The 26,311-nt window shown below is 36.6% G+C and overlaps 2 protein-coding genes across 11 annotated transcripts in view; one reads left to right on the top strand and one right to left on the bottom strand.

Moving 5' to 3' along the window:
* The first annotated feature begins 3,046 nt into the window (after window positions 1–3,046).
* Window positions 3,047–26,311, top strand: part of LOC134819633 (vinculin-like) — a 40,632-nt gene continuing 17,367 nt past the window's right edge. For 8 of the 10 annotated variants that reach the window (XM_063829677.1, XM_063829674.1, XM_063829672.1 and 5 more), the window contains exons 1-22: window positions 3,047–3,132; window positions 3,316–3,468; window positions 3,615–3,753; window positions 6,085–6,182; window positions 6,389–6,502; window positions 6,627–6,748; window positions 6,923–7,036; window positions 7,496–7,605; window positions 7,944–8,050; window positions 8,185–8,505; window positions 9,198–9,449; window positions 9,607–9,736; window positions 12,088–12,147; window positions 12,376–12,477; window positions 15,503–15,615; window positions 15,838–15,935; window positions 16,200–16,313; window positions 18,877–18,967; window positions 19,795–19,895; window positions 20,982–21,067; window positions 22,162–22,226; window positions 23,994–24,074. In XM_063829677.1, the coding sequence (XP_063685747.1) occupies window positions 3,076–3,132; window positions 3,316–3,468; window positions 3,615–3,753; window positions 6,085–6,182; window positions 6,389–6,502; window positions 6,627–6,748; window positions 6,923–7,036; window positions 7,496–7,605; window positions 7,944–8,050; window positions 8,185–8,505; window positions 9,198–9,449; window positions 9,607–9,736; window positions 12,088–12,147; window positions 12,376–12,477; window positions 15,503–15,615; window positions 15,838–15,935; window positions 16,200–16,313; window positions 18,877–18,967; window positions 19,795–19,895; window positions 20,982–21,067; window positions 22,162–22,226; window positions 23,994–24,074 (2,628 nt within the window). In that variant the 5' untranslated portion in view covers window positions 3,047–3,075. Of the gene's footprint in view, window positions 3,133–3,315; window positions 3,469–3,614; window positions 3,754–6,084; window positions 6,183–6,388; window positions 6,503–6,626; window positions 6,749–6,922; window positions 7,037–7,495; window positions 7,606–7,943; window positions 8,051–8,184; window positions 8,506–9,197; window positions 9,450–9,606; window positions 9,737–12,087; window positions 12,148–12,375; window positions 12,478–15,502; window positions 15,616–15,837; window positions 15,936–16,199; window positions 16,314–18,876; window positions 18,968–19,794; window positions 19,896–20,134; window positions 20,213–20,981; window positions 21,068–22,161; window positions 22,227–23,993; window positions 24,075–26,311 lie in introns of all 10 variants that reach the window. The other 2 variants (XM_063829671.1, XM_063829679.1) reach the window with 1 other exon arrangement.
* Window positions 12,811–15,143, bottom strand: LOC134819793 (uncharacterized). The gene is made up of 3 exons (XM_063829935.1): window positions 14,901–15,143; window positions 14,594–14,736; window positions 12,811–13,499 (listed from the first exon to the last, which is right to left on the bottom strand). The coding sequence occupies exons 1-3, from the start codon at window positions 15,095–15,097 to the stop codon at window positions 12,811–12,813; spliced, it is 1,029 nt and encodes a 342-aa protein (XP_063686005.1). The 5' UTR covers window positions 15,098–15,143.

Genomic DNA, 26,311 nt, shown 5'->3' with positions numbered 1-26,311 from the left:
TGGTTAGAGCAAAAAAATTTTCAATCGTGTTTATATGAAGCTGCTAAGCATTACCACAAAAGCTTAGCTGAGATCCCAGCTCAGCTGTAGGGCCCAGCACTGCCGCAAGCTGCTGCCAAGTTGAAACCAAATAAAATTGTTTTCAAATATTTAACCTGACACCGATTTAATTTCCAAATCACCTCACATAATACATATGTATATGGGATGACCATGTCATGTTACGTGGTTTAATACGGTTATAAGGTACAAGTTATCAGCAAAACTGTCCGTTATTGGCTACGTGACATATCATTACCGTACTAACCAGATAATCGCAAATTTAACTGCATTTAGGCTGACTTTTTATGTTTAGAGACTAGTCTAAATTAGGGTGTTACGTTTACTAGGTACAACTTGCAACTGTTTGTACTTTATTTGTAGTTTAAACTTTAGAATATATTATATTTAAATGTTAATTTAATCATCTTTAGATAACTTAAACTTATTATGATCGAATTTATAGCTTTAATTAAACAACACTGTTCAATAGTCAGACTTAATTAAGATTATTGGAGATTGCACTCACATTATCCTGTTTTATTCACTGGTAGTTTTCATCTAATTGATCAGTCAGTGGTGTTATTAACAGTATTACTTATGACCCTGGATTCTTTTCGACGTATTTTTGTTAAAGGCATATACCTTCCAGTCACTCTCTTGCTATTCCAAGTCGCCTAAGATATTTGATCTAAAGTTCGTGCTATTTATTAGTGGGCAAAAGGTTGACACGGATGATGACTCAAACTGCGTAGGACTCCACCTCCATATAGAGCATGGACTGACTCAGAAGGAAAATTTTAACAATAGTGTTTCAGTGTGTATCCTAGAAAATTCAAGTCCTAGTAGTTTAGATGTTAAGGAGCACCGATATATACATGCCTTAAATTCCCTCCACCCCTCAGGAATGAATAGTACAAACCCTTTTAAGATTCCTTTATTGCATATTTGATTTTTATTTTGTCTGAGGGGCTTTCCATAAATTATTTTTTAAAATACTTGGTCCTTTTATCGATGTTTCATATTTCACGGCAGTTTCCTTTTCAGAGTTTGAGTTTATATTTAGAAACTAACCATACTATCTTTTAGATTTATGTCACTTATGATGGCTCCGGCTGAAAGTACTATGACTCATTTTATCTAGAAGATTGTAGTTTCATTGCTTCTGAAGTAGCTATCAGTTCGCCGGTCAATGTTGGGTATAATACTCTTATCAGTTATATATATTATAATATTATATATCTTGTCTGCTTTAATTGATACTAAATAAAATTGTTGTTTTCTTGAAATTGTTGTTTCCGGAATATCGCGCAAAATAACTTTGCACAGTCTAATTATGAACGCAGGCAACATATTGGCGCGCGGGCATGTATGTACGTACACAGCACGACGGTCGCAAACTACCATATACGGGGAAAAAACCTTGTTCGCTAACCCTTGTCCTTGACTCTTTTGTGCCTTCGGCACTTGAGTCATGGATCAGGTAAAAATGGTACCCCATGGCTGCAGATCAAATCAAATCAACACCAAATTGTATATCCCGTCATCATTGCTTGAGTAATGGATAGTTTTTAATGGATAGTTTTTAAATTGTGTTTAAAAACACAATTTTTGTTATGTTTGTTACCAAATTCTTGTATAAACAGAGGGGGAGCCAAGGTCGTTATATATAGTTTATAGATAATTTATATGATTGGGTCAAGTCAAAATGTAATTTATGGTGTTTGGCCTATAAAAATGGGATTTAGCTACTCACATGACCCATAACAAAGGAGCAAGGGCCAGTGGCGTAACGAAGGGCCCTGCCGACCCCGCTGTGCGGGAAGGGGGGGTGCCAAATTGTCGAATGTGGGACAATTTGGAAAAACTTAACTAGTACAGTACTAGCAAAACTGCGCGTTTTGCTCTAGAAACACACTTTTTTAAAGATTTTACTGGCTTATCCTCTAAAATCATAAAATTTTTCCAATTTTAGGGAGGTCGCCAACAGGGGGAGAGGGGCGCTAAACAGGGGGGCCTTTTTGAGCGGGGGGGGGGGGGGGGGGGGGGAGGGGTAACAGGCAACGTTACGCCACTGGCAAGGGCCCCACTGACCCTGCTGGGTGGTACCAACATGTGTTGTCATGTGATTGAGTTGAAACTAAATCTGAAAGTTATGGTATTTGTGCTGAAAGTCCAAATTGTTGTTTTCTTGAATAACGGTGTCGTCCGCTATCATATGATTACCCAATCAATTTTACCAACAAGATAAGCAAATTGCTCCGTTTCCAGTGTCATCTTGACCTACTGCAATAATATGTTAAAATGGAGTTTCTAAAATGTTTGCAAACAGGAGTACCAACAAGCAATTCAATGTTTAATGGGGATGGTCTCTAATAATTGAATTTTCAAATTTTAGCTACGGAATCCTCTAATGAGTAATTATAGTATCCATAATATCTGCAAAGTAACAGGTCTAAAATATGAAACATGACCCAACATATTATATATGTGTATTGACTTTTCGGGATAAAATTAAATTTCTTGAATAACACAGCTCAGTGATAAAGTCAGTGATAGTCATGGGCCAAATTCTGAATTCTGGCGGCAGAGCTAGCCAAATGATCAAATCAACATTAGAGCAGCGATCTACATGTTTCTATATTAACTTAGTGTAAATAGCAAGTTTGACAAAGGGATTACGTTTATTTTACCCGGAGTTCGTTTAAGTTTAGTATTGTAAATAGTTAATTTGACGAAGGGAATACGTCTATTTTACCCTGAGTTATGTTTTAGTTCAATCTTGACACAATTTTAAAATTATAATTTAATTATTTTATATATTATATGTATTGTCCATAACTAGGGTGGCCTGCTAACAGAACCATGATCTGCCTTGATTCATCCTTCAGCACAGAGAAAAGCTCCATTTTTTATACATTATGATTACAGAGGATCTGATATTTAGATATATATTGCTGTGCTGTAAAAATTGACTTTATTTATTTATTTATTTATTTTATAGCTATATTCTTAACCTTTACTAGAAGTCACAGGATGTCAGCATTTCACACAAAGACTATCGCCAGTGTTTTGGAGCCTGTTGCTCAGCAGGTGAGAATATTCATATCAATTTGGCATATGTTCATTATATGCAAGCCTCTTGATTTATAATACAATATTCTGTCAACAGTATAAGATCCATCAAAACAGAACCTGGGATATTCCATGGGAAAATATTAATTAGATTTGACTTCTTCCCTAAATAACTGACTATTTTTAATTGACTATTTTCAGGTTTCGCACTTGGTGGTGCTCTATGAAGCTGGACAGCAAGGGCAGGCCATGCCTGACCTTGTCGATAACATTCAGCTTGTTCTTACCTGTGTCAGCAATCTGGCTACTGTTGCTGAAAGCACTGCCAAGCAGAGTAACGATGCTACATTTATTGTGAGTTATTTTATATACAGTATAAACTTGATACTTTTGGAATTTTGCTGTCTTGAATATGTTGTTTAATTATGGTATTTATCACGTAATTGGCCATCACTCATCAACTACCTGTCATTGCATTGATTAGCTAAACTTAATTTCAGAGAGATTTTCCTTCTGCTATGGATGCAGTAAATAACAGCAGTACCGCTCTTAACGAAGCAGTTCTGGAACTGAGAACTGATCCGTACAGCAGTAAGGGGCGGCGCAAGCTCATTACAGGCGCTAAAGGAATTCTAACAGGTTAGTAATTAACTACACTTTGAAACATCAACCCTTAGATCTTTTAATATTTACCATACAACAGCTGTCATGAAAACTATTCGATAGTGTTTATTATGATCAATATACAAATTAATTATTTATACATGACTAAACTATTGGGGAGGCCGACATTTGAGACCCCTGATATCAGGGGTCTCACGGTGATCAGATCATATCACCAATTATCGACGATTAATTAGTGATGTGATCCATTAGTAGAATTTAATTAATTTTAATTGACCTAGAAATGGGCTAGATATAGGGTAGAGTTCACGTGACAACTCTGTACATCATTGCTGTACATGAAGAAGTAAACATGATAGCTAAGACTTTTCTGACTTTTCTAAGACTCGTAGATCACATAAGGGACAGGAGCACTTGCTAATGGGGGTAGTTCTCGTATCAAGGGACGTGAGACTTGTGTGTTAAAGGCATGTAAAGGGAGTACCTGAACTGATCAGGTGTAAATACGTGGATCTTAGGTATATAAACCGGAAGATGAACGACAAAACTACTCGAACATGGTTGATTGGTTGAGGGCTTTCATAGAGGATTCAAATCCCGAGTGCATCGTCCAAAGCCCTCTGTTCAAGATTATGTGCGAGCAATTAAAGAGCAGTAGGTCATTACTAAATTTCACGTAGACAGGCTGAGTGTTGGTAAGACACCCGCTTAGAGGAAAAGGACTTGCCACACTCAACTTCATGATATCTGCTCATTTAACTCCACATACTCTAGCCAGATGGTGTATCTGTTTGCTGTACAGTTTTAATGTATTCAGTATTCAGTATTCAGTATTCAGTATTCAGTATTCAGTATTCAGTATTCAGTATTCAGTATTCAGTATTCAGTATTCAGTATTCAGTATTCAGTATTCAGTATTCAATATTCAATATTCAGTATTCAGTATTCAGTATTCAGTATTCAGTATTCAGTATTTAGTATTCAGTATTCAGTATTCAATATTTAGTATTCAGTATTTAGTATTAAGTATACAGTATTCATTATTCATTATTCAGTATTCAGTATTCAGTTTAAAGTATTCAGTAATCAGTATTCAGTATTCAGTAAATTTGATTTATTAAAATTGTCTATTGACTTGTTAATTTCAATCAAAAGTTAAACTGTAGAGTATGTATCAGATCTGCTAACCGAGAATATTGTTTGGCTACATTACAACTCCTGCTGTGCAGCTTGTACTGTGTTTTTATACAAGTACACGATGGAGGAAAAGGATACTGTTTTTACTGTGATAAGATTTTCAGATTACTCTTCCTTCATTAATGACGAGCATGAGCACTATAACGGTTGGATCACTGAACTCACCGAAGCTACGAACTGTGACAATAAATCAGATTTTTCAGTTGAAACGTTCAAAAAGCCAGTGAAGGAAGTATTAGCTAAACTTTTGTATACTGCGTATCAGACTACCAGTGGTCATATAAGTGCGTTTCTGGATATCAAAAAAAATATGGAGGAGTTGAAAAGCCATCTTATCCGATCACAAAGTACTGCTATCAAGCTGCAGGCTGAACTTCTGGAAATCAAATCGAAGCAGTTGGAATCCACCGTGAAAACCGCTGTTCAGAACAATGTCCAAGCTGAGATAAAGACATACAGTCAAGATATGTCTAAAACTGCACCTGTGCTCACAGAAGAGAGTTTGAAAAAGGTTGAACAGAATGCTGTATTGGAAGAGGATCGCAGTAGTAATGTGCTCATCTTTGGTTTGAAGGAGACTGATGAAGAGAAACTGTACGATAAAGTGTACGTGATTTGGGTTGGAAAGAAATCTGCCGACAAGACTAGACCATTCAAAGTTTCGCTAGGTAATTCTAGTACAGTTCATCAGATATTAGTATATTGCAAAAGATGTGAGTCTGAGTGAAGATCGTAAAACTGTTTTCATTTCTCCAGATCGATCACCTGAAGATCGAGCTATCCATCAGCGGTTGGTCTTGGAGATGAAACAGATTATAGCCAAAGAGGACACAAAAATCATTATTATTATACAATCAGAGTGGTAATATTTGTCGCGAGGGAAAGATATCAGAGAGAGTGATACATAATAAGGAGTGATATACATGTCCATAAGTTTTTACCGTGTGTGATACATTTAAAAAATGTCAAATAAAGTACTATGGTTCTTAAATTTTTTACTAGTAATAGTATATTCATAAATTAAGTACCTAGTTTTTGGAGTGTATTGTAAGGCCAGCTGCCTTGACATCAACAATCTTTATTCTAATTTTTATTGTTGATATAAGCGGGATGATAATGCTTAATATCATTTTTAAAATTTCATTGCAGGAACGTGTGATCTGCTGCTTATGTATGACGAAAGCGAGGTGAGGAAAATAGTGAAAAACTGTGAGGCTGTGAGAAGCTATTTCCCCGTCTGCTTGGAGGTGAGCTGAATTCTATCACAATAATATGAACAATATGGCCTAACCAACTTGTGTTTCAAAAGAGACTCCAATAAGAACTAATTTAAATCGTTTATTCTTAATCAGCGATCAGATTTTATAAACAAAATTGTTTATATTCATTATGATATTTCCGTCGATTTATCAAGATTGGTATGTCATGAAATAACTATAATTATCCTGAATAGGTCGGGACTCTGGAGGACTTGAGTTTTTACATAAAGAATTTAACTCCTGGTTTGACTCAAGTGTGCAAGGCTGTTAAGAACAGAGCCGACGAGCTGCTTCACAAGCCATATGCTGTAAGATTATTTAATTTAGTTTTGATCTGCTTTAATAATTTGTTTTGCTGCATTTTAGGAGCAGATCAATAATAAGCATAAATTAGTCGTTAATAGTAAAAACTTAACTTTATCTTGCTTGAAGGATATCCTGAGAAGGGAAACGGAACAACTTAAGAAATTTGCTCCAATGTTGATCGGAGCCAGCAAGAGTTTGATAAATGCACAGGGAAATGAGGAGTTGACCAATGCTGCCCATCAGAACTTGTGAGTCGTTCTTGAGGGCGAACTAGGGTTGATATTGCAGTCTAAAACGGAGTTTGAGTACTAGGGCGGTTCGTAGTTACCCTATTGTTAGATTAAGTTCTCATAGCCCTGTTATTTGAAAACTAGGAATACCGCATAATTAAACTGTAAATATTGATTCACATTATTTATCAGAGACACGACTATTGAGAAGATGAATGCTTCAATGAAGGAGATAATCAGAGTTTTGCTCATGAAAGATCCAGATTATGGGAAGAAGATCATAGCAGATTTCCATCCTCTTGCATTGTAAGTTAAAATAATGACTGAAAACATAACTTGTACGTGACTTGTTTGGTTTCCGAGTAAAATTGTGGCATGTAGATTGTAATTTACATCGGAAAAGGTAACTTTAATTATTGTGTAGCGCCGGAATTTGCACATCGCACACTCTGTACTGTACTATTATTTGTAATGAGAACTAAACAGCTTTCAACACCCCTCCCAACTCCTTTACGACATGTCACTCTGCATTAACAAAAATTATTGTTACCGTAAATTGCATTCCAATGGATTCCACATACCTAAATATATAATATATGTACATAATACGAGTGAAAAGTGACTAATATTTGTGATACATGACAATATAATATCTTGATACACGCTGCGCGGGTCGCATGAGTTATCATGTATGAAGTGTGACTGTTATCAGTAAAATACAAATCACAAGCCTGTCACTACACTATGTAACACACGCCACTTCAGGGCAAAGGATGCCGTTATGGCAGATTGTAACAGAGTGAGAGATTGGTTAAAGCACGGCAAGTTGACTGATGCTGAGGGACTGAAGTGCGCCACTGAACTCATATCTGCTGGTAGGTCCTGTTAATTAGATTAATTAGATACGTGGATAATTAGATGTGCTAATTGTTCAGAACACAATCATAGTTTGTATCAAGAAGTCAAATACTTCTAATTATTTTGGTATGAATGGGTCAAATTGTTCTTAATCGGTGGTAAAAATTTCATACATCTGTCAAGAGCATACAAGGTCAAATGATGATTGCTGGAAAATTTGATGACCATGTACATGTGCTTTAATTTTCATTTATACCGACCTAATTTTACATAAAATATTAATTACCTGTTGTATTGATAATTTAGATATAATATTAATTATTCAAAATGGCGATGCTGACGAATGTGTATTTAGGAAAGGAGCTGGCTGCAGGAGTATCTGGGCCTAAAGGAGAGGAGATTGGCGAGGTTGTCAAGGCTATTGACGGAATCGTTAACGATCTAAAGAATCTTGGAGATGCTGTAAGTTAACCTGCTCCATCGCTGTAGTACGGTTAATAATTAGTTCATATTATGTTTATTGTTTACACTTAAAATAATTTCCTGTTGAACAACCCTAATAAAACATAAAATAAACCGGACCACCCCCACATCAGGGATCTGAAACGGACAAGGCAGCTCTCAAAAAGGCTCTCTTGGAGAACGTTGAAAAACTGGACACGCTCGTCAAGAACACTGATGTTCTAGCTTCCACACCTAGCGGTGCTGTTTCCCGCCGGATTGAGGACGCTAAACGGTGGGCTAAAAGCGGAGACAACCTCTCCAGCGAGACAAATGCTAATTTCTCTGACCTGCTGACTACCAGCAGAGCCGTTGCTAAGGCTACCAGTGGGAAGGAAGGAGCTATGATTGAGAAGAGTATAGATAAGATCGAGGAGCTGTTGCAGGAGGCGGGGCGTCTTGAATTGGAAATTGGAGTGAGTTTTTGATAATCCGGCCATTGTTCCACATCAATATTGTCAAGATCAAATGATTATTATTAATTATTATTAATTATAATAATTAATTATCGGATCCCACGTCTTCATATTGTCCATTTCAAAGGAAATTTTGAGTACTTAGTTCGGAATTTAGATTGATCTGTTTAATTCGTGTAGCACGATCCGAACAGAGCGTTACTACAGTCTTGAAATTTAAGCGATGAACGTCTGAAGCTTATTATATAGTCTAGAGCAGTATTTTCGTGTTGTTGTGGTTGAAATCTGAACTACAAGCCTCGTTTTAAAAGTTGAAACCATGTTGAACTCAAAGTCGGGGAAGTTTGAGAAAATAGAAATGGATCTACTACTACTTTTGGTGTGTCATGATGTTGGCTTACTATTGTGCCAATTTCGTTCCACATAAATATAGTATAGATGGGAAAGATCAAATGATATAATTTATCGGATCCAGGGACAAAAGGATTTCGCGATTATTTTGGCCAAAAATTGTGATACCGCGAATTTTAACAGACTATATATTAAACTATACATAAAATTTGTCGCAAATAATGGGAAAATCGCGATTCCGTACTTGCCGCGATTTCCTTTTGTCCCTGATCGGATCCCAGGTGTTGGTATTGTCCATAACAAAGGAAATTTTGAATACTAACAGTCGTATGTTACCCCAGAATAACAAGGGTAAAGCAGACAACAGAGCGAGGATCCTAGCGTGGTTAGCTCAACTAAATAACCAAGTTAAGATGGCAGATGAGAAGAACATCCTGCCGAGTGAAGTTGTGAACGCAGGAGTCGGTCAGCTGTCTGAGTGGGCTAAGGATAGTCCGGCGGTGAGTGACGCGAATGCGCACCATGCGTACAACAAAGTCTTGGAAGTCAGCAAAGCTGTGTCAGAGGGACTGAGTAAGGCAGAACGAGACCAGGTTCGGAGATGTATTTTGTTCGGTTTTTAATATTTTAAATTGGAACTCTAGATCAGAAATATCATAGCCTACTCTGGACGTGAAAAATTGGAACGGTGGTTATCCAATAAACTGTCAGTTTTTCCGCTATTAGCTGTTATAACAACAAACCTTGCAGGTTGAGGGGCTGATAGCTGAGGTTGGGGAGGCGATGGAGTCTTATCAGGCTGTAATCCAGGGACCTACTCCTACTCATGCTGCTATCAAGAAGAGTCAGGCAACCCTCCTGCAGGCTGTCCATAAGATAGGTTAGTCAAACTTATTTACAGACGCTTGTTTTTTAATGTTGTTCTGTGAGATTTTCTGTAGATACAATCTTGAAACCTTGAAAGATAGTAAAAGTATCCAGATTAGAGGCAACACCCAATACGGTATAAACAAAAGAACTGGTGGTTATTTAATGGTCATGTTCCTTGAATTTGGTGGTATTACTTGGAATTATTTTATATTCTTATTGTATAGAAAATTCATAAAGCAAGGTGATATAGTGAGTGGTCAAACTCAGTACGAATAGATACTTTTTTGATCAATAACAAATCAGTAGTACCTATATTTAAAAGTATCAAAAGATCGTGTGCTCTATGCCAAATTGCCAATAAAAATGTGCCTTTGACAGTACTACCTCTATCATACATATCCGAGAACACATTTTGGTTTTGTTAAAAGTTTTTGCGATTGGTTTGCGAAATGTACACATTTTATTTTCACATCGACGTTAGGCGTATGGACCATTACATGGGTGAGTCAATTGGAACTGTCGTTTTGTAAATGATTCGCTATTGGATAAACATTTCTTGGTTTTTCCAATCATCACTACCAGGCCATGTAAGAGAGGTTTTTTATTTTCTTTACATCTACTAAAGTACTAAGTTATGTAACCAATGTTTATAAATATTCAAGGTGGTATATTGTTGGTAGGATGACGATGACAGACGGATAAGAACTTTTTTGTTATGTTTTCATCTTCATCAGATAAGCTTTCATTTCTTTCAACAGATTCATGTCAAACGCGGACCTTTATACATTCTATCCGCAAAAATATACTCACCACTCGTGGATACCAAAAATTAAGAGCTAATTTGGCAAATAATCAGCGCTCCTTGGCATCTAGATCATTTCCCAAGCATGACTATAATAATGTATAGATTACTATATTATGATAGCCATAAGACTGCTATAATAAACCCATTATAATATGGATAATCCTATATTTGACGTATAATGCTCTACTTCATACCTATACGCCTAATTGAAATAAGGAACGCACGAAGTGTAACTTTGTGAAGTCTCCGTCAGTGAAGGATTTAAGGAATGGAAGTTTCCATAAAATCTGTGTAATTGTTAACTTTAACTCCGCTAATTATTCCGTCAACTTAGTTTGGAATTTGGATTGATCTGTTTAATTTATGTGGCAGGATCCTCCGACCCATACAGTAAGGCACGAACAGAGCGTTACTACAGTCTTGAAATTTAAGCAATGAACGTCTGAAGCTTATTATATAGTCTAGAGCAGTATTTTCGTGTTGTTGTGGTTGAAATCTGAACTACAAGCCTCGTTTTTAAAGTTGAAACACCATGTTGAACTCAAAGTCGTGGAAGTTTGAGAAATGGATCTACAGCTACTTTTGGTGTGTCATGATGTCGGCTTACTATTGGGCCAATTTGGTTTGCAACGAGGCGAGAAGGAGGGGTTATTTGAAAAAATCTATCCTTGCCATTCAAATGAAGCCGGATAAAGTAACGGAAAAGGCACCGAAAAAGGTACCCGAGAAAGTATCCGAGAAAGTACGGTTCGAGGAAGTACCTGTGATGGAAGATGAGAATTTACCTGCGGAAATACCTGAGAAAGTACGGTTTGAGGAAGTACCTGTGATGCAAATGGAATCTGAGAATTCACCTGAGGAAATACCTGAAGAAATACGAATTGAGAAAAAAAGGTTTGACGAAGAATTTGAGGAAAAAATTGGTGAAATACCTGAGATTTTATCTGCGAAGGTATCTGTGAGGAAGTTTGTACAGTTTGAGGAAGTATTTGAAAAAGCACGGTTCGATGTAGTAGTTGAGAAAGAACTTAAAGAACTATCCGGAGAAGTAGCTAAGAAAGAGCCTGAGAATTTACCTGAGGAAATAACTGAGAATTTACTTGAGGAAATACCTGAGAATTTACCTGCGGAAATACCTGAGAATTTACCTGAGGAAATACCCGAGGAAATACGATTTGAGGAAACTAGATTTGAGGAAACTAGATTTGAGGAAACTAGATTTGACGAAGAATTTGAAAAAGAATTCGAGGATGTACTTCAGTATTTACCTGAGGACGTTCTTGAAGACATTCTTGAAGAAACACCTGAGGAAATACCTGAGGAAATACCTGAGGAAATACCTGAGGAAATACCTGAGGAAATACCTGAGGAAATACCTGAGGAAATACCTGAGGAAATACCTGAGAAAGGTTAATAATCTCAAAAAAAGCTAGCTCAACATTTATTTTTTTGTTTTTGTTTGGATGACCTCACTTACTTTTCGACCATCAGATGTCCATTGTCCAGTTTCTGATTTATCGCAGTTACTAATTTTTGTAATATTGTAAATTTTTCAGGTACAGTTTTGGAGAAAGCCGATATGACTGGAGACAATGCAGCTGAGAATGTCACCACAGGTAAACTATTATATTTACTTCGAATACTAGAGCACCGTCATAAATAACTTAAGAAGTAATCTTGAATAAAAAACATTTCCTTTTGAAAAAACAAAACAGTAAACCCTTATCCGGTCGAACATCCCCCGATCACGACTAAACCTCATCTAGAATACGCACTTAACTCTTCTAAAATACCACTAGCCCCTCTCCACTGACATTACCAAAACTTAACCCTTTGTATCTCAGGTGTTGAAAGAGTCTGTGATCTGGTGGACGCTAACAAGGTCGGAGCTAGTCCTAAAGTTGAGCAGAGTATTCGTCAAACTGTCGACAAAGTGGCCGCTATCGGTTCGTATATTCATATTTTAAATTCATTTGTTTCTGATGCTCAGATTTATTCAGTTGTTGATCCTTGATCGTTAGTTAAATATCCAAAGGAAAAATGGCTAATTCATAGAATCTACCCGCCATATTCGTTGATACGAAGAAAACCACTCAAATAAAATCATTGTGAGAGTTTTTAAACTTGAAGGCATGTTAATTATTAAGGAAAATTCCAGCATAGAAACCACTAAAATGTTTAAAACGTCTATAAATATTTGCTTTTAAAAACATCATCCGCATTCCACCCATCTTAATAATTACATACACATAGCTCCTAAAACAGAATTAAGAAAGCGATTACAACTCAGCTCGTTTACTCAAAATATTAGTAGTCTCAGTGCCTCCCCTGACCTCACTTCCCCCCAACTTCCCCCGCCACCTGATCCCCAGTGACCTGACACTCCGACTCAACTCACCGCACCTCACACAGACCACCAGAGGGTTATACGCTGCCAGCACCACCGGGAACACCGTACTGATAAGATAGTACAGATAGTACATGTAGTACCGTGTGTCAATGTACTTGGTCATGTTATCACGTGGGGTCTGTGGCAGATCCCTGTCCAGGAACATCCAGAGCAGGAGGAACACCACCAAACCACCGTTCATCAGGATTATTGTAACACTACCCTGGTTCACTGCTCCACCTCCTCCTTCTCTCCTCCTCCCTTTAAACACAATCCACCCTGCTGTTAACAGCGAGAAGAGGACTCCAGCCCCTAGGTTCAAGTAGAAAACACTGTTAATCCAGAGGACGAGGAATATGTGACCCTGAGGTATGGCCCACTGACAGGGCCCGAACCAGTAAGCCTGACCAGTCAGGTTCTTAATAAAAACAGCAGCTGTAACAAGGTGAACTAGTAGAATGTAGGAGCAAACAGCTCGCTTTATAGCTGTTTTGTGAAGGTAGCTCCAGATGGGAAGGGTTAGGAATGCGAACCTTGTAACTGCCAGGAGGGAAATCAGAGCTCCCATTATCAAACTGTCTGGGGTGGAATTAACTTGGAGTTATATGAGACATTTTAATGGAACAGAAATAGGTTTATTTGTGAGTAAGTTAAGTTGTGAAAGACAAAAACTTTCGGACAAAGAAATGGTTATCTTTGTGTATCTTGCTTGGCTGATAATGTTTTTGTGAGATGATAAAATAGTTTCAAATTCAGACTGAAATTATCAGTCTGAAACTCCTATACTCTAAATTATGCTACTATGTACACACGACACGACATTCAGACAACTGCTACATTTACCAACGTAGTGTTACGAGAGCAACTGATGGAGTGCTTGCTGTGTGTGTGTGTGTGTGTGTGTTTGTGTGTGTGTGTGTGTGTGTGTGTGTGTGTGTGTGTGTGTGTGTGTGTGTGTGTGTGTGTGTGTGTGTGTGTGTGTGTGTGTGTGTGTGTGTGTGTGTGTGTGTGTGTGTGTGTGTGTGTGTGTGTGTGTGTGTGTGTGTGTGTGTGTGTGTGCGTGTGTGTGTGTGTGTGTGTGTGTGTGTGTGTGTGTGTGTGTGTGTGTGTGTGTGTGTGTGTGTGTGTGTGTGTGTGTGTGTGTGTGTGTGTGTGTGTGTGTGTGTGTGTGTGTGTGTGTGTGTGTGTGTGTGTGTGTGTGTGTGTGTGTGTGTGTGTGTGTGTGTGTGTGTGTGTGTGTGTGTGTGTGTGTGTGTGTGTGTGTGTCTCTTCTCTGAAATCCGTGTAATAATTTCTCACTAACAGGAATCAATATCACCCTCCGTGCAGAACTCTGTACATTACAATCTTGTTGTTGGTGAAGCCTCTAAAAGTTGATACGTGTAATCACGTACATGTCTCACACGGTCACACATAATATGTAACAAACAGTCACATAGTCACACGGGTCACACATTACACTGGAAGAGCCTGAAGCCCCTAATATAAACTTATAAAACCCTCACACACGTGTAAGGGATATTGTGACGCTGGTCACACACACGTATTAGGTGTTATTGACAGCCCACATTTCAACGTGTCTATCATGTCATTCCACTGAAAAAACACATACCACGGTCAGCAGCATAGCTCTAATATTACTCGTGCTCATATAATAATAGTATCCCACCCACCTGATAAAGTGAAAATACTGAGGACTCTCTGGAATGGAGACACGGTGTCGAGGTAGAAAGGGGATAGTTCGGCTTTTAGAAGTGTGTACATTTGTTGGGGACATTTTATCAGACAGACCGCTAGATCCCAAACTGCTATGCATCTGAGGGTAGGAAATCTTAGAATAATTTTAAGAAGTAACAATGTATTAACTATTAGCCGCGTCGTCTAGTGATGAGCTTCACAAACAAATTCAATTTTGCGACGGTAGGGACTAGGGATGGTAGAATGGACATAAAAGTTTAAATACGCTGAAACGAATCTGACCTGTAAATGATGGAAGCAACATTCTTGCTGTTAACCGCGGTGTTATAGTAAAAGAGAGCAACATTACACACAACACCCAACACCATTGAGAGTAGTGCTATCAAAGCGAACAGGTAGTTTACTACCTGATCTGTTTGTGTTCCAGTGTGAGTGTAGACCACGTGGTCAAATGTTAAGTTGGTGCTTCCAAATATCATGATTTCTGCATTAGCAAGTGAGAAGTAGGAATTTGGAGAGTTTTGAATTTTTAGAGTAACAAATTGATACTAAAAGTTTAGAAATCAAGGAAACAAAGTAAAGTGTGAGTCAAGTTTCTGATACAGTACGTGTTGAGAGGTCAGGATGAAAAGCGTGCTGAAATCGAATTACCTGTGTTCGATAAGCCCGTTATGATGTTTCAAAATATCCGAGTTTCATTATTCGTTTCAAGTCTTAACAAACAGTATAAAATAGGTCACACATCAGCTGATTAAGAATCACTAGAATTTTAAATGGTGAACTTCGAAAACAAATATTCTCCCAAAGTCCCAAGTTCTCCTCGGTGTGGTAGCCAAATATGACAATTTAATAAGACAATTTAAAAGTAAATCCTTGTGTTTCAGGAAAAGCTGTTGCTCACCACAACCCTGGTCCAGAAGGTGATAGAATCAACGAACTTTGTGACAATGTAAAACATTACATATCCCAGAGGACGTGGGTCATCAACAACCCAGAAGTAAGAACTAAGACTATAACTTATCTTTTATTCTATCAATGAAAATGATCTTTTCGTTTTGTCTACAAATTATCTCTCTCTAAATGGCAAACATCAGATCAAACAAATTTTCTCTGAGCGGCACTTATGATCTGTTAGTTAGTTAGTATCGAGATGGTTTTGGCGCCTCCTTAATGACTAACAACTAATTACTAATTTGACTAATGACCATTTCTACTTCAGAAAGTCACTCCGGAGATGGTGGCAGCTAACAGTGCCAATATTAAGGACGCTTTGAGAGAGTTGGAGTCTAAAATTACAGCTGTGGAACAAGACAGAGAGTAAGCATACTTTTAATTTATCTTTATGAATTTGTTTGGTTTTAATTAGTTTAGGATCTCAAACAGTAATATAAATACGATAAACTCACTTCTTATTAACACAACAATGAATAATACCATCTTCTGCACTTTTACTTCGATAACCTCGAGTCAGTGGTCTCCAAGACATTAACTGTTTATATGGAAATATCTAATTATAGCGTTATAATTATAATAACTCCTTATAATAACTGCCTCATTATTATAACCTTCCACCTTGCACAGTGAGGGTACGGAGCTGGTGAGTGCGGTTAGCGCAGCGCAACAGTGGGCAAGCACCGGAAAGGGTGGAGACGCGCAGGGAACCACCGCTGTCGGAAAAGTAATTTCTCAGAGCAGGTCAGTCTGATGGAAACTTTCCCGTAATTTCAGCCTCAACTTCTGCCTATTTGCCGGTTATTTTCAGGATACGATTTAAAGAATTTGCTATTTGAGCCCGTTTGTTAGTGCGTTTCCTGACGGCCAACGTCAATGCCTACATTAGCCTTGTCTTTCATGAGTGTGGAAATTAATGCTACTGTTTTCCTTCCCATTTTTTCTGCTTCGCTGGGCAGACTTTCCGAAATTTCCCGTTTTATCGCCAGTGCTTCGACCGTATAATCCCAGATATGTTGACTTTTGAAACCATAAAACACCCGTGGTGACCGGATACGTTACGTCACACCCATCTTGACACAAATCATCACCTATTAGTATTACTGATAATTATGTCACCTTTCAAAATATGCGGCGTGTGTAAGGGATTAATGGAGGGATGGTTGAGAGCTTCCTGCATAATATTGGTGTTTTACAGCCCTGTAGATTTAATAATATTGGGTTTACTAGACCAGCCTTCAACCCACTGAATATAATGTAACCCGGCATAATATTATGGAGTTATGTATGTATGGTAAATTCTACAGTTTACACATGCCAGAATGTCACTAATTTTGTTTGAGAATGTGAGACAAATTTCGTGAGAAATGGTCGGATTAATAAAGTATTGTCTCCCATTATCTGACATCAACATCGTGAATTCATGAAACCAAATGCAGTAAATATAACCCTTGGTATTCCTCCCTCATTCCTAAGAGATGAAATTATAAATTCCATTCTGGCCAATCATGACAACATCCATCCCATTACTACATTACCGCAGAACATCACTTATTAACCACCCATAGGCCGGCTGTGTCACACTAAGTGTGCTGTATGCTTTACAAACAACAGTTTATCTTATTAACCTTACTCATTAACTTTAACTAAAGCTCTAAGTAAACTTTAACTTTAGCTAAGGCCCTTGGAACGTATCTTGTAATTTAACCCTGCATACCACGAATGACAGCACCGCACAGAACACCTTCCACAGTACTGATAAGAGACTATGAGAAAGAGCATGTGGGGGAGCTGTACTGCTCGAGTTAGCACTAATCGCATTCTTCGTCCCTTTCTCGTTACATTCCCCACATTTGTATTACTACACATTCTAGACTGTATAGTTTGTTGGAATGGTGCCATGCAGTTAGTGCTCTGATGATAACACACCACTTTGCTAGCTTCAAGTTGTTTTTCCAGCTTTGTGGTTTAATCGGCTCTGAAGCTCAACCTCAGCAACTGTTGAAGAATTTACAGTCCTGATCTTCTATCCAGTCTGTGGATTTATATCTGATCCAGTGTCTATCTGATCCAGTGTCTATCTGATCCAGTGTCTATCTGATCCAGTGTCTATCTGATCCAGTGTCTATCTGATCCAGTGTTAATCAGAGAGGTGGTGATGTTTGAAGATGATGATGGTTAATAGGTTTACAGGACCTATAAAGAAGTATCTAGAAGCAAGGTTCGACTACCAAGTTGTTAGGTATAGATGTGCCCTGCCCAGGTTCCAAAGGTATAATCCCAGTAGAATAGAGCACGTGATATGAAGTAAACTGCTCTCTTCTACTGCAGCATGAGGCTGAGTCTTTTTAGAATATGTATCCTTTTAGTGAAGAGTTCCCTCTGCAAAACTGGATGATATCTTGATAGCAAATAGCTGGCTGACCTTATTCAAACTGAAATATATACCTTAATTCCCAAAAATTTGGGCGACAAAAAATTTGAGCGGGCCTCTCGCCCAAATTTTTTGCAGACCAAATAAATTGCATAAATCTTTTCCGTCTGCTAAATTTTTTGCTAACCAAACTTTTGGCATTTAGCCTGTGGCCCTGAGATCTATAGAAAGATGGCTTTTTCTTCATATCCAAGTGAAATAATATTTGAAATTTTAGTTTTCTAATCTGTCATTCATGGCTTAACCAAGTGAAATGACAGATTTCACTAAAAATGAACGATTTTTAGTGGAAAATCGTTCATTTTTCGAAGAATTTGTGCCAAAATTTTTGGTCGCCCAAATGAGTTCAAATTTTCTGCCCAAATTTTTCGGGCTCAAATAAATTGTGCTCAATATAATGGCACACAAATTTTTGGGAACTAAGGTATAATAATATTTATAAATCTGTATAGCGAAGAGCTGCCTGGCTAAACTGTAGTATCTTACTGAGAAATCTATATAAAATATGATCCTTTTTTTTGAGACGATAATTTATAAATCTAAATCCTAAGTCAATTTCTCATGTCTCAATGCACTCAGCTTCGCGCACTACATCTTTACATCTTAGATTGTAATGTAGATTGTAATGTAAATTGCAATGTAGATTTTAATGTAGATTGTATGTACTTTCAAGTTAAAAATATTTTAAATATTTGGTAGCCTTCTCTTGGTTTCGTCTGAGTCTAAGTCAGTATCATTGGAAACCTACTGATCTAAAGCTACGATTATGAGTTAAACTGAAACTATTTAAATTATAACGTCAATGAAAATAATAGTCATATGATTGATAAATCATATAAATAATTATCAATTAATTATCTAATTACAACTCAGGTATCTAGCCCGAGGACTAAACACAAGAGATAAACGAGAGATATTCGACCTCTGTCAGGAACTTGAGGATCTTATTGATGAATACAACCGGGTAAATTTAACTGTAAATTTCTCATCTCCCGGAGTACTGAATAATCGTCAGTGTTTGAAATTGTTAACAAGATGGTTTACAGATCACATAATCAAGAGAATGAACATTAGGATGATTACTGAATAGTGAGTATGAAATAATGTGCGTGCTGAGAGTCACTAGACAGCCACTTGAGTACTGTATTATGTAATTAAAAATTACATAATTACATAATTACAGTAATTATGTGCCAAAAGACTTGTGACCACATCAACTAGTTACAGTTATTGTAATTGGTTGATCAAGCGATCAAGGATTGCGTGACTCATGGCCTGTGGGGTAAGAATGCTAGTTTACGTAATAATATGTGAAAGGTGAAATGGTAAGTAATAACTATTACAACTAGTACTATAACAAAGTGCGAGTTTAGTGCCGACATCTGCTGATTACCTCGTACTGGGTAGTTTTGTTGAGTAAGTTAGAGAAATAAAAGAGAAATATTGAATGATCAGATCGGTCTGATCAGCAAATGTCGACACTTCGGCAAATTCTTATCAATAACAGTAGATACAGAGATTCCGACAACCGAGTAACAATGTAAACCATCATGTTTTTAGGTCTCTATTTTGCAAACTGACGATTTGCCAGTTTTTTAGTAAATGTGTTGTAAAAAGTTTGCATTTTGCATTTGTCCACAATTTTAGAAGTTTTTGTTTTACTTCTGGTATTTTTTTTATAAAAGTGTTAAAAGGTTTAAAAAACTCGTTTGCAAATGTTTACAATTTATTAAATCCTCGTTTAAAAGTTTAAAGTTTCAAACTAACGTCCCCTAATTAACCAAACACTAGGCCCCTGAGGGTAGAAAGAGAGCCCTGAGGTCCCAGATAGCAGATAAGATGAACGCTGTAAAACAAGCAGCTCGTAAAGCTAACACCTCCGCAGTACCTGGGTTAGTGTCTCCACTCTTTTGTTGGGGTCTGATAGTTGCTTTTTCGTTTGGATTTAGTTTTATTTAGTTTCTTAATTGTGAGGTATTGCTTTTTCAGATAATACGATGAGTGTTTTTTAAAGTAGTTTATTAATTTATTAAGTCATTAGAATGACAATAAAGTGCGAATGACAATAAAGTGAGATGACAAGTAAAGCTTGTTTTCGATAAAGCTTGTTTTCAATTGGTATGACTTTTAGGGGGCCCAAGAAACCCAAGCGGGGACAGTTTAAACGACAACTCTCAAGACAGCGATCTTGGCAGAGATCTTGCTCCGTGTAAACTAGCAGCCATATTATAACTCATGATTATACCAATGATGGAATAAGATCTTAATTCCAACTTATTACGAGCCCTGTCTATTTAATTCATTTAATTGAATAGATTTTACCAGGTGCGATAGAAAAAGTCTATCGGATTTATTTATTTAATTTTAAAAGCAAAAAACCTTAGATTTTATATAAGCTACGAGTTTCGAAGCATTTCGTAAGTTCAACAATGTTGTGATATGTAATAGAAAATTAATTGTTTATAATCAGCATTCGATTATAAGTAAGGCAGAATAACATGATCTGTTATATCTCATATTTAATCAAAGTAAAATAATTTAATGACGATTATCAATAATTATAATAAGTAATGTTACGTAATCACTAATCATATAGAACTTTAGGTAGGTGGGGGTAATATGAACTGAATATGGACTGAATAAAACTAACAATATTCCCAGAAGGTCATTTCAAGTGCCAGACATTTTCATAGTCCCCCACTTAATCTTAATTAACTTGGTCGTAATTCATGAAATAATTGTAAAAACCGATCAGGCGAAGTAAAAGCTACAATCATAGTTTTCAGTTGTACCATTAAATCGTGATTTCTTTAACAACAAAACGTAAAGTTTCAGCAGTCAGCACTTTAGCTAGATCATTTATTTACACTTACAGCGACAGTGACTTTCGCTGAATATTATGATTATTCAAAGTTACCTGAATAATATTCAGTAAATGTTAAAAATCCCCAAAACTCACACAAAAACACCCCACGCAGAACGGAAACAGCCGGAGGACTTCCCGAATGTTCTGAGATTATTGACGAATGGCTGGACAGAGACGAGCCTATTCGCAGTAAAGCCGGTACGTAACATTCCCTGTGTAGGTACTCAGCAAATAATATATCAGCTACTTCTCAGGTGAGTTAGATAGCACTTTAATTGTGCTGCAGTGTCGAGTGCCTAATATCGTACGTTGCCTGCTTGTGACAAGCAGCTTGTCGTATCAATAAGGATTGCTTCAGTTTCTGGTAAACTACCAAACTACTCTCTGGTAAATTACCAAACTATGAATTAGGTTTTCCTAAACTCCGTTATTTTAACTTTAATATCTCCCGTTATTTCTAACATGTCCTTATTTCTAATTAGCCAATTTTGTAATTATCATAGGTTGGTAGTTACTAAGAGTCGCTGACCAGTCTCGGAGACAATTTACTACTTACCTAGTCGCTTTGTCTTAGCGGTTATTAATAATTCTATGTTAATGTCACTCCTACGCTATGATTATAATTATAATTCAGCTAGACTTACATAATAATAATATAATGTTTAGAAACTTTACTTTAAAACCCGACTAACTTAAGTTGTATGAGGCGTCTATTAATTATCAACATTCATTCGATCTTGTTATTGTTAGTGAGCTCAATGATAAAACTTTAAAGTTAAAACCTTGATATAATTTGCTCGTTGAACTTAATTTGCTTATCTTATCCTGATTTGAAGCTGGGTAGATATAAACCGGGTTTGATAGTTGCGACAATAAAACAGAACTGTTTTAATACTAAACTAACTGTTTTAATACTAAACTAACTGTTTTAATACTAAACTAACTGTTTTAATACTAAACTAACTGTTTTAATACTAAACTTAGCTCAGTTTTGGTGTTTCTCTGTAAACAGTGACTAGTAACTTGAGAAGTGGAACGTGGATACAATCTAACAAGGGTTGTTTGGTTCATTTTTGGTCGTTCAATTGTTGTTTTGGTCTCGGAGATCTATCCCTTAATGCAACTTATTGAGCTGTTTTAACATTCATTTGCATTCAGAAATCCCTTTGTTTGAATGAAATGTACGATATTATGGACTTATGAAATTAATCGGAATGAATCCCCGTTGTTTAATATAATATGTATGTAATCATGTAATAACTATGTAAATAATAATATGTAATATTCCATAGGTGAGCGAGCAGTGGAGGATGTTATTGATATGGCTGCCGCACTGGCTAAAAACATCGGAGGACCGGTGAGTCAATTAGCTGATTAATATAACTAGCAGGAACCCGTATAATATAACCCTAAACGGTGTCAAGACTCAAGATACTAAAATAATTATTACTTATTTATTTGGCGTTTTTGACACCACTTGGGGGTCCAAATTTTCGGCTCTAAAATCATTATTCCTTGGCCAATTTTTTATTTTTTCATACTGATTTGGAGGCCATTAAAGCATTTGACCCAGCCAAAAAAGTTTCAGTTGTATATCTTTTACGGTTTTTGCGGAAAGTCGCGTTAAAGTTGATGCCGTGGTGTCAGTAAAATGGCACAGATATATATATATATCGTCTCGCTTTATATATAGTAAGATATTATGTACGGTGATGATATTGATTTTAAAAAGTTGGGTGGCAACTTTACATGATGGAATGATGTAATATGAATGACGGTCATTGTATTGCTTCAAATTGTAATGGCCGCCATTTCTACAAATCGAATCATTGATCGTAATGAGGTCATTATGATCTTCACAGATATTAACTTGTTTTATATTTTAAGTTCTAAATGAAAATGACTGACCTCAAGACCCTAAAACCACCCTGATTCCATTGCGCATATTGTATTATATTTATATTCTGGAGTTCTGATGATAATCCATATTATTCATCATCCCCGACCTATGTTCATACCTCTTTATACTTTTATAATAATAGTGGTCTACAATATTAGCAATTGAGTGCTTGTTTGAGGCGATATGCATGCTGTTTATTATTTGATGATACATGTTAAACTTCTTGATACATACTAACATATTTCAAATCTGCCTCAAACTCAAATACCTGCACGCTAGTACAGCTCTATTAGAGAGCTTATTATATTTCAGATTTAACAGCAGCTTTTTTAGAAAACAGCAGCTTTTTTCAGTAACAACTTACAGAGACCACAACATTCTTGACTTGTAAATAACAACACAGAGTACAGACTCATCATCATGAGTATTTATAATTATATAATATACTGTAAATTAAAGAGGCGTATAACAGTATTAACAGGTCACGTTACGTTGTTTGACCTCAGTATTTCAAGTAGCTCTACTTCTCAGGACACTGTAAACTTTAACGTCTAAACTAATAGTGTTGTAAAAATTCAACCCTGTATCTTGACTCTTGAGTCTGTATCTTGACGCGGACCTTTAACTATTCTAATATTTTTATACCGACACCATACAATACCGACAATCTTTATATATATAATATTCTTGAACCCCACGTAATGCTTGGTTAACCTCATATATACATATTACATGTTATGTTAAATGAACCATCACATGTGATGTATTGAGAGACGTAATCGTATCTGTTTCCATGATGTAAGGTCTCTAAATGAAACAACACACCATTTACACGTAATACGATGAGCTCGTTACACTGCACTAGTTTTCATTACCATATAAGGTAATAATTGCCATATTAGGCAATAATTACCATATTAGGTAATAAGACACTCTAGTATGTAATGTATTTTAACATGGCTGATTTTATTACTGATTCAAAACAAATAGGGATAAACACTCAATAAAAGGGAGTGTTGCTTTTTTAGGATTCACTCTATGGGTTTTATCTTAACTTTACGGCTATTTTTAGGAATTTAAACTGAAGGGATTCCGTGTAATATTAACCAACACTTTGAAATCTTACAATATTCCAATATTTAAGAACGGTTCGCATAATTATGTTAAGTTTTGAATATTCTTAAAATAGCGTTGTTGAGTTATTATTATACTAATGTTTTACAGGTAGGAGAGGCTATCAAAGCACAGACAGAGAAGGTCGCCAAACTTCTCAGGCATTTACAAGACGTCATTGATGATCCTAAGGTAAGACAAACTTGCACAAACTTGCACAAACTTGCTCAAACTTGCACAAACTTGCACAAACTTGCTCAAACTTGCACAAACTTGCACAAACTTGCTCAAACTTGCACAAACTTGCACAAACTTGCTCAGTATTTGAAATTAAATGAAAGTTTTTCAAGAATTTTGATTGCTGCTAACTTGTTGATATATAATAATTATCATGTATTTTTGTAAAGTTTAAAAGCAAGAAAATAACCGGCGCTTTGACAAAGTTGACAAAGTAACTGATAAGAATAAGATATGTGAAATATGAGAAAATTTTGTATGGAATACTCTGGACAGTGTATTGTGCATTCACACTGGAAAATATAATGCTTCTGTGATGTGATTCAAATGATTCGAAATCCTAGACTATCTATTTCTCCTCAGCCCTTTATATCCGAGCCCCATAGATCGTGGTTTAAACTTTACTTAAATTATAAGAACAATGTGATCCACTGTCACCTACATCCTACATCATTTATTTGACTTGGCTGTATATTTAGTGTTAATTCCGCCGTCAGGATGTTAACCTTAGTCACGTGATTACGCGAATATTAGACACAATTAGTCACATCCTTTCAAACAGTAACCTGTCACTTGAACACACACTCAGGAACTTTATGCTTTTATGGTTCATTCTAGAAATATATTAATTGGGAAGAAATGAGAGTCTCCACTCACTGTAAAACTAAATATATCATGCTGAAAGTGCTGAAAGTGCTGAAAGTGCCATCTATTTCTCCGAGATCTATGAAATAAAACTCAGAGCTGGTCACATACAACAGCTGCTGTACAATAGTTTGACATTAGAGCTGTGTAGAAATATGCGGGGTATGTGCATTGTGCTTCTTGAGGAAGCTGAGACTGAATTACTGGCTCAGAAGTCATCCGGACTTTTTGGTTGTTCCATTATTACTGATTGTTGTATCACAATGCAGTAGATCCATCCGGACTAATGGTTGTTCCAATTAGTGCTTGTTGTATCACAATATAGTAAAATAATTTACTTTCGTTCAGACTAAGGAGCCAACCTAAGTCACTCATTCATATCAACCTATTTAGCTATAATTCAGCTATTCAAATAGAACATTGCTCAAATTAAGAATCCGCCACTCACCCATTGTTGAAATTCCTGTCGTAATGAGTATGAAAATACACTACTGGGGTAAGCACAGGGCTTCAATGCTCTATCTTTAAGTAATAGTGGTCACTTTGACCACAGCCCCTTACGAAGAAGAAGAAGAATAATAAATGAGAATTCTTCCAAAACTCCCTTACCACTAATTACTCCTTGCACTTGTGTGATAATCACACAGAATCACACTAATTACAAATTGTATGATAATCACACACCAAAAGGGTTTCCTGCTACATCCTTATACAAGTGCCGTGTAACGATGTAAGTACTGCAACAAGTGTAACAAGTGTGATGATAATAACGCCCTCAAGCTTACAGTTGGCAGGTTTTAAGCAGAAGCCTTGGGAAAAATAACATTGGACATTTTGGATGGAAGAAACTTTTACATTCTGGCTTCATGAAAACCACGATGGATCTAAGAGTCCACATAATGGCTTTTGAGTTTGGTTCCTCTGATCAGCTGATCTCGTAATGTTTACGTCGATTAGTAATGTTTACGTCCCGGGAATTACTTTTTAACAGTCTGTATACTATATATTATTACATAAATCACATATTATACGGACTTTATACCAGTTTAATATTCTAGCTGTATCTAGGATCTCATAGTAGTGCTGACTGCTGGAGAAGTGACTTCATAATATTATGATGTCAGGCAGAAACTGAACACGATATTATTAAAACCTTGTTAAAATTATTATTTAAGGCGAATATTCTCCCGTTTGAAGTTTCATCATTTCCTTATTCTGTCGTAGATTTGTCAGAAATTGGTTGGTTGATCGTTTACCATGACTTTGTAGTGCGGTAATAGACATGTTATCATTATAATAACAGCTTTATGTCATAGTTAGTCCGTAATGGGCACTTGGCTCTAGGTTTACGAATGCTTACACATTTCCAAACAAGACTGTCAGATCTGTAACTTTTATCGAGTTTGGTTTGTTTTTCTGCCATCGTGTTTAGTAATATGTAGCTTTGTTTTTGCTTCACAACCGAGTATAATTATACCAGTACCCTCAGCTTACTCCATGATGTCATGTCGGTGATTGAGAAGATTTTGTCTTACCGTGCAGAGTTT

Source organism: Bolinopsis microptera, chromosome 8 (genome assembly GCF_026151205.1).
Source record: "Bolinopsis microptera isolate Bmic1 chromosome 8, MBARI_Bmic_1.0, whole genome shotgun sequence".
NCBI classification, from domain to species: Eukaryota; Metazoa; Ctenophora; class Tentaculata; order Lobata; family Bolinopsidae; genus Bolinopsis; species Bolinopsis microptera.
The sequence above is the reverse complement of the archived record's forward strand: the minus strand, read 5'-3'. Positions and strand labels throughout refer to the sequence as shown.

What these genes read in the sequence shown, in the direction of transcription:
- LOC134819793 (XM_063829935.1), bottom strand. Translation starts at nt 15,097, where the DNA reads ATGATATTTGGAAGCACCAACTTAACATTTGACCACGTGGTCTACACT. An exon ending in GTTGCTTCCATCATTTACAG is followed by an intron (nt 14,737 to 14,900) that starts GTCAGATTCGTT and finishes TCCTACCCTCAG; the next exon opens with ATGCATAGCAGTTTGGGATC. An exon ending in CAGTATTTTCACTTTATCAG is followed by an intron (nt 13,500 to 14,593) that starts GTGGGTGGGATA and finishes ATTCCACCCCAG; the next exon opens with ACAGTTTGATAATGGGAGCT.